At 39.4% G+C, this 9,190-nt stretch overlaps 1 protein-coding gene across 2 annotated transcripts in view; it reads left to right on the top strand.

Moving 5' to 3' along the window:
- Positions 1-9,190, top strand: part of LOC106880224 (phenylalanine--tRNA ligase, mitochondrial) — a 26,396-nt gene that overhangs the window by 15,963 nt on the left and 1,243 nt on the right. For both annotated transcript variants that reach the window (XM_014930087.2, XM_014930086.2), the window contains exons 4-5: positions 1,199-1,330; positions 5,210-5,370. In XM_014930087.2, the coding sequence (XP_014785573.1) occupies positions 1,199-1,330; positions 5,210-5,370 (293 nt within the window). The remainder of the gene's footprint in view (positions 1-1,198; positions 1,331-5,209; positions 5,371-9,190) is intronic.

Here is a 9,190-nt window from a genome sequence, read left to right on the forward strand (position 1 = left end):
TATATATATGTGCTGAGACCCCCTTCGGTCATGACTGACCATGGGATTGCACCTAGAAAGTTACCCTCCCAGGCACAAGTCCAGGCAAGGTTGTTTATGGAAGACCAGCAGTCGCCCATGCATACCGGCCTCCCTTCTCCACGCCACCAGTGTTATCCAAGGGAAAGGCAAAGGCCGATACAGCTTGGCACCAGTGATGTTGCAACTCATTTCTACAGCTGAGTGAACTGGAGCAGCATGAAATAAAAGGTCTTGCTTAAGAACACAACATGCAGCCCGGTCCAGGATTCGAACTCACAACCTTACAATCGTAAGCTTGACGCTCTAACCACTGAGCCATGTACCTTCATATATATGTCTATCTATCTATCTATCTATCTATCTATCTATCTATCTATATATATATATATATGTATGTGTGTGTGTGTGTGTGTGTGTGTGTGATACGGGTTATTTCCCCTGTTGATTCATCCCCTTCTTCCCCTTTTTCACATACATCTTGTGATAGACTGACAGACAAAGATCACCTTCTCTTTTGTATATAATATAATCTATAAGATAAGATAAGATGTTTTGAGATGTCATATTTATCCAATTTCAATCTTCAGGTCCTAATATTTGCTCAGTTTTTCAAACGTTTTCAGTGATTCTTTTTTTTCTCTTTTTGTTGGCTGGGGCTGAAACATCAATCAGAAGGCAAGGGTTCAGTTCAGTTCTCCAATTAGTTATTCAACTAAATTGGTATCTTGTGGGAGTGTATTTGACCATAGCTTTTGGATTGACCAAAGCTTTATGAGTGAAAATTGTTAGACAGAATCCTGTTTTTGGATGATAGATTTAATCCTTCACTGCTCCATATACTAGATATTAGTAGGTTTCAGGGGTTATCAGGAGAGAATGTCCCCTACTTCAAGGCTTTCTCTTTTGATGACTCCTGCAACCTAAGTTTTGAAACTATTCTATTGGAAGTTTTTGAATGAGGTCTCTAGTTTTAGGATAACTTCTTCCTATCAATCTCAGAGGCTATGATAAAAGTCTTGGGGCAGTGGGGCTGCTCTGTCTCCTCTGAGTTCTTAGAATAAATAAATTATTTTAGTGTAGAAGAAAGGGGAAAAAATATGAAATTTTGATTGATTAAAGGATTATTCTTTTGCAGCTTTTCTTTCAATTTTTCTTATTTGCTTTACGTTTAAAACAGATATTGAAGTCCGATGGGTTGATGCTTACTTCCCTTTTACACATCCATCTTGGGAGCTTGAAATTAAATATGAAGACAAATGGATGGAATTGCTTGGATGTGGAATCATTGAACAAGAAATATTACACACAGGTAAAACCAAAGAATTGGATGCTTCAAAAATTTGATTCTTTATTTTCGTTTTCCATTTTGTTATATGTTCAGATGGGGGCTCTATGGTTAGGATGTCTCCACTGTAATTCTATGGGTCCAGTTTCATCCCTGCTCCACAGCACCTTTGGAGCTATATTCTACTCTAGTTCCAACTTAGCCAAAAGCTTGGGAATTGAATTTCATAGATAGAAAGTGTGTGCAGACTTGTTACACACACGCCCCCCCCCCTCCTTCATAAGGTTCAGCTTTCAATACTTCATCCCATGTTTTCCTGGGTTTGAAATATGTATAAGAATCAGTTATGGAGACAGTGACAGTGAAGTCATTCTCTAAGCAGCAAGATTAAGGCCCCTCCATGCAATTGTTACTGAATGACAAATGAGAATGGCTAGACTGCCAGAGAGAGGCTTGCCAAAACAGCCGTAGGCTGGATGCCACTGGAATATAAGAGAAAAAGAGGCTGGCCAAGGAAGACGTGGTGTAGTACCTTCAAAGACGATCTACACAGACTGAACATCACCTGAGAAGAAGCATACCGGTTGACCAGAGGCGGAGATAATTGGCAATCACTGACTGCCCAATGTGCCACTCAGAGGTACCAATGGGCCTAAGAAAAATACATACATACATACATACATGCATGCATACATGCATATATATATATATATATATCCAAATTGAGTGAACGGAGCAGGTAAAATCCAGGCTACATGTTTCTTAGCTAGCGGACCTTTGGAAGTAGTAACTACTCAATGAGGAGTACTCTGCTAGCTACTCGTCAGGCTGAAGATACCATAGTTAAATGAAGGTTACATTGTCATTAAGGAATTCCAAGTTACCTCACCAGAGATATAATTTGAAAGTTATTTTTTATACCTCCCATGGACTGCTTGAAGCTTACTAACTTCCTACCCCTAGATCCTTGGTGTTTACAATGACATGTGTATATATATATATATATATAAAAACATATTTTTCATAAAAATTAGTGTACATATAAGTACAAAGAGGCGAGCCTTAACAGGTTGCCTAACAGTCAAAAAGTCCAACCCACAGTTAAGAGCAATTTCAAAGGGAATGAAAAATAAAACATTTACCATGTTTCAAACTTTAATTAGCAAATAAAATAATTTGCAAGGCGGAGTTCTCATCAGCGGATACACCAAAACATTAACATATAAATTATAGACCAAATAACACGTGTCTCATCCTTATATATTATTTTTCAAATCCTCTGCGCAAGTGCAGATTCAATTGGCAGCAAATAAAATTTCCGATTAAACTTCTGAAATTGCTAAAATCATTTCTTAAAATCATTTCTTAAAATAGGTTAGGAAAAATTATAGAATTTTTTCTACCAGTGGCCTAGTATGCATACAAAGTCATTAGACATATTTTTCATAAAAATTAGTGTACATCTAAGTACACAGAGGCGAGCCTTAACAGGTTGCCTAACATACTAGAAAGAACAGTCAAAAAGTCCAAACCACAGTTAAGAGCAATTTCGAAGAGAATGAAAATTAAAAACAGATGGCTGGCTCTTGTCAAACCGTCCCACCCATGGACGGCGGATGTTAAACGATGATGATGTGTAGTATAGTAGAACCAGTAAATTTGGTTATGTCTCATTGCATTCTGTGTTCAAATCCTACACAAGCCCACTTTTATCAACCATTTCAAGGTTGATAAAATAAATATTGTGCTGGTCAATGTAATACTCTACAGAAGGTTTGTAAACATGAAAATAATGCATGTTTACATTCTAGCAACTCCTAAATTTGGAGTTCAAATTCACTACAACTATTTCATTATATTTCTATGTAGGACACATAGCTGTTGTGAATAAATTGTAGATATCATCTGGGAATGTTATATGACATTGTGTCATATTCAGAGACAGATCTGAAGCAAAGCAATAGACTCTCAGGACTCCTTCAGGGCTGAAAAGAAAGACCTTAGCTAAAATGACTGTGACCCAAACATTTCGAGGCTTTCTCAAGTATGTCTGGTACCAACAACTGGCATTGGTTAACATGGTTAATGTTTATATAAGTTGATTTTAACATTTTTAAGATAGGGAATACACATAACCCAACATACAAACAAGAAAAATTATGCTGTCAGAAAAAATACAACCATTAATCATTATTCCGAGTCTTTCACGAAGTATGGGAGACAACTCTTACAATAGTTTTGATTATTTTAATTTTTAGCAAGTATTAGTTTGAACCGTTACAAATTATTAAGACAGTAAGAATGCCAGATTAAATGCATTACAATATTTAATTGCTTTGAGGTGGCGAGCCAGCAGAATCGTTACCATATCGTGCAAAATGCTTAGTGGCATTTTGTCCGTCTTTACGTTCTGAGTTCAAATTGCGTCAAGGTCGACTTTGCCTTTCATTCTTTCAGGGTTGATAAAATAAATACCATTTAAACCCTGGGATCGATGTATTCGACTTGCCCCCTCCCCCAAACTGCTGTCCTTGCCCCAAAAGTTGAAAGCAATAGATTTCAAATTCGAATCTTGTTCTTTCTTAGCCTTTTTAAAATGAAATACTTTGTTTTTTTTTCAATACCTTGTAGTGAAACCTCTCTCTCGGCCATTCAATCACAAATGATAACGAAGCTGCTAACATCTAGCCTTCGGCTGCCTTGGACCCTTCTGTCCACCATCCTGATTGATTCTTATTTGCGCGGCAATTGTCCCCATGTTCTGCTTGCTAAGGGTGCATTACGTCCAATCGTGGCCTTCAGATAAGGTCACGTGAGAGAGAGGTTTTCTGGGTTTCCGGTGAGCCCTATTTCAGCTATAAATAAGCCCGATCCAACGACGGTAGTCGTCTTCGATTCCAGATCTCTCACTGGTCTGGTCGCTGACCACATACAGAACACAGCTACAGCCAGTTCCAGCGCCGACGTCTTCACCACCAATCTACTGACTACCACAATGTCGTCGCCAGCACCACCAGAGTGCACACCAATATCAACCCACTCGGTTTTATATCGACACTGTTTGAGTGGATTATTTCCACCACGAGCAGCAGTCAGAACTAACCTGCTAGAATATTCCGTATCCGGTAAATGGTCACACCATTGACGCTCAACACACATATTGTGATACCACAGCTCTGCTCCTTGGCCACAACTTCCTGCGTATGAACATTCTATCTCCTTGTGTAACTCTTATACGAACTGGTTTTCTCTATCTCAGTGTTTGAAGACCTTTTACAGTCTATGTTACAGACACTCTTTCTATGTTCTGTGTTCCTCTCACACACACACTTGTACACTCACATATTGTACACACACTATTGTTTATACGACTGTCCGTTATTTCACATTGTTGTATACATTCTCTTGTACACGAAGGCCTGACTTATCTACTGTGTTATTTATATATGTCGCATGCACGCATACAGAGACAAACAATTTCACTATGTTAATAAACTTACTCTCTCTCTCTCTCTATATATATATATATATATATAATGTTTTTGTGTTCGACCGTGCGACATGGTAAAAAGGAGCCTTTTCCGTCTACGTCGCCATCTTCTTTGGTTCGCACGGTCGAATTATTACAACCTCCTCATCCTCCTTCATTGCATTATTGGAATATATATCTAGTACTTGGCTGGTATTTTATGTTATCAAACTCCAGAAGGATGAAAGACAAAGATGATGACTTCAGCAAGATTTTGAACTTTGAGCAACTCTTCTCCTTTCACACAATATTTAGCCTTGTACCTCCTAAGCTGGAAATCAGTATTAAACTGATGTAGAAATCCTAGAACTCAAAGTCCTCTAATATAATCCCTTCTGATACCACTATATGTTGTATATATTTATCTGTTTCAGCTGGAGCGGGCACTCAAGTGGGCTGGGCATTTGGTCTTGGGCTAGAACGTCTTGCCATGTGTCTGTACCAAATTCCAGACATCCGACTGTTTTGGAGCAAAGATTCTGGATTCCTATCACAGTTCCAGGTTGATGATCCACACACTCCAATCACATATAAGGTAAACATTTTTGTTTTGCATTTTTGTGTTATTTATTTTACTTTTTTGTTATCATCTATGACAATGTATGTATGTATCCATGTATTACAATTATAGCAGGACTAATATCTCCTCCCCTTACTCCTGTTTACCGTATCATCTTTATTCTGCTGCCCTGTATTAGACATCCCCTACTCCTCCCACGTACTCCTTGCACTCCTGCCCCACTTATTCCTACTCACCTTGTACCTTGAAAGTCCACTCTGACACCACATTAATTTCCAATTCTACCCATCCCTCACACCATCTCTACTCTGGAGCATGAATAGTTGTGTAGCTTCCTTTCAGTAAGAAACTAACTTTGCTCTGGCCCTTTTCTCTCGCACTTTACAACCCTTGTTCCCTATTTTCCTAGCATGAAGTTTCCCATTCCCTCTTGAGATTTGTTGTCTTGCAAGTTGTAAAGTGTCCTGACTAGTGCTGGTGGCACGAAAAAAAGCACCCAGTACATGCTGTAAAGTAGTTGACATTAGGAAGGGCATCCAGCAATAGAAACCATACCAAGCAGACACTGGAGCATGATGCAGTCTCTGGGCCCCATCATATCCTGTCAAATCATCCAACCAATGCCAGCATGGAACATCAACATTAATCCTTTGCTTTCAGATTTCTTTATCAAATATAATGTTTATTTATTCACATTGTTTTGGATTCATCATTATCTGTTAAACATACACTTTCCTTGTTGGCATGGGTTGGATGGTTTGACTGAGGACTGGCAAGTCGGGAGTCTGATTTGGCAAGGTTTCTACAGCTGGATGCCCTTCCTAATGCCAACCACTCCAAGAGTGTAGTGGGTGCTTTTATGTGCTACTGGCATGGGAACCAATCAGGTGGCCCTGCATCGGTCACACTTGAATGCTGCTTTTTACATTCCACTGGCACAGGTGCCAGTCAGGCAGTACTGGCATTGGTCACACTCGAATGGTACTTTTTACGTGCCACTGGCACAGGTGCCAGTCAGGCAGCACTGATATCAGCCACAACTACGATTTCACTCAGTTCAACTGGTCTTTACAAGCATGGCACATTGCCTGACAATTGAAGGGTGCTTTTAAATAGACCAGTTATGCGACTCTGGCAACAGAGCCATGACTACTTGGCTTGCTGGGTCTTCTCAAGTACAGCATATCTTCAAAGGTCTCTTGTTATTGCCTCTGTGAGGCCCAACATTCACCACCTCATCCCATGTCTTCCTGGGTTTACCTCTTCCATAGGTTCCCTCCACTCTTAGTGCTTCACACAGGTGTCCTCATCCATATGCAACACATGGTCATACCAATGCAGTTATCTCTCTTGCACCCCACATCTGATGCTTCTTATGTCCAACTTTTCTCTCAGGGCGCTTACACTCTGTCGTGTATTAACACTGATATTATACATCCAGCGGAGCACACTAGCTTCATTTCTTTCAAGCCTACACATGTCTTCAGCAGTCAAAGCCCATGTTTCACTGCCATGTGGAATGGCTGTTTGCACACAGGCATCATACAGTCTACCTTTCACTCTGAGCAAGAGACCCTTTGTCACCAGCAGAGGTAGGAGCATTCTGAACTTTGCCCAGGCTATTCTTATTCTAGCAGCTATGCTCACAGAGCATCCACCCCTGCTACTTTCTTGATCACCTAGGTAACAGAAGCTATGAACTACTTCTAGTTTTTCCTGCTGGCATGTAATGGGATCTTGTTTTCTGTACATTTTCGGTACCTGTGCATCTGCCACACCCAAAAACTATCTTCCTAGTTAACCTTCTTTTGATATTGCTGCACCTCTTATGTGTCCATAGCTTACACCAGGTGCATCTTATGGAGTTTCTACCTATGCCTTTCCTGCATATCGAGCAGGGCCATCTACCTGAAGAGATTTGTGGTTTGTCCGCCTTCCTACTTACTAAGACTTTGGTTTTTTGCTAGGTTAAAGTCTTAGTAAGAATTAATCATACATTATCTTGCAGTTTTGAGATTTCAGTAGTATATGTATATTTTTAGAATAACATTGTAGGGTAGGTGTGAGAGCATCTCTGTCGCTAGGGGTGGGAGTGGGGGGAAGAACACTGGACTGTGCTGCACTCTAACTATTCAGTGGTGCACCCTCAGATTTAGGAAATACAGGTTACAAAAATCTTCCCACAATACAAATTAGTGCCCAACCAGAATACCCTGAAGCACTTTGAGGCACCAAAGTCTGGTAACAGACCTGCATGAGTGGTTGGATCTGGTCAGTTTTAACATAAAACAGGTAGAATATTTGAACTGGATATGGCCTTATTGAATGCTAAAGGGTTAACACTAGAAGGACCAACATTTCTTACTTCCTACAAGGACCATAGCGGTCACTTTTGACTGGCATTGAAAATTTTTATTAATACAATTTATTTTAAATATAAGCTAATGCAGTGAATAAAGTATTTGAAAATACAGTCTTTTAACATTTACTTATGTACAAAAGAAATATATAGACACATATATATGAAATGATGCACTTACATTTTAATTTTTATGACTGTAATGAATGTGCAATCATGGTGATGATAATGATGATTGCACATTCAATACAGTTATAAAAATTAAAATGTAAAAAGCAAAAGCAATCATAAATGACCACTCGGTACTTCAAGTGTTAAATGATGATGATGACTAATTATAAATCTGAGATTATAAACAGTGACAGACCCACTCACAGAAAACTTGGAACATGTATCACTTTTCATTGTATCGCATTACCTGTTTACACTACAGAGCATCTGTTGCTTTGCTTTCTTACATGAGGAGGCACTATGGTCATGAGATGCATGGATAACTGTGGTTAAAAAGTTTACCTTTTGCACCCATATGGTTTCAGGTTCAATTCCATTGCATGGAACCTTGGCCCAGAGTCTGCTTCTATATCTTTGGGCTGACCAATACATTCTGAATGAAATTTAGGTGACTGAATCTGTATGGAATCTGATTTTGTGTGTATGTGTGTTAAATCTATGATTTAAGATCTGCCCAGAGTTACCACTCTTCAGTATTTCCCATTGATAATGGCTAAAGAGCTAGAAACATGTCTGGGAATCTGATAGGGGACAGCACTTAGGAGATATGGTGTTTTTACACCCTTTTACCATAAGAGAGAATTTTTTCTCTGCATTAACTTTAGTAAATTTGCCTTTAAAAGTTAAAATATGTTACAAACATATTTTAACAAACCTAAAGTTCACTTGTGCCTAAATACCGCTCGGCACTGATACTGCTGAAGTACTGGTGCTGGTGTCACATAGAAAGCACCCAGTACACTCTGTAGAGTGATTGGCATTAGGAAGGGCATCCAGACAAAAACTATGTCAGAACAGACAATGGAGCCTGGAACTTACCAGCTCTGTTCAAACCATCTAACCCATGCCAGTATGATATATCATAAATGATGATGATGATATATTTACTCTTTTACTTGTTTCAGTCATTTGATTGCGGCCATGCTGGAGCACCGCCTTTAGTTGAGCAAATCGACCTCAGGACTTATTCTTTGTAAGCCTAGTACTTATTCTATCGGTCTCTTTTTGCCGAACTGCTAAGTTACGGGGACGTAAACACACCAGCATCGGTTGTCAAGCGATGGTGGGGGGACAAACACAGACACACAAACATACACACATACATACATATATATATATATATATATACATATATATGACGGGCTTCTTTCAGTTTCCGTCTACCAAATCCACTCACAAGGCTTTGGTCGGCCAGAGACTATAGTAGAAAACACTTGCCCAAGGTGTCACGCAGTGGGACTGAAC

This window comes from Octopus bimaculoides, chromosome 24 (assembly GCF_001194135.2).
Source record: "Octopus bimaculoides isolate UCB-OBI-ISO-001 chromosome 24, ASM119413v2, whole genome shotgun sequence".
NCBI lineage: Eukaryota > Metazoa > Mollusca > Cephalopoda > Octopoda > Octopodidae > Octopus > Octopus bimaculoides.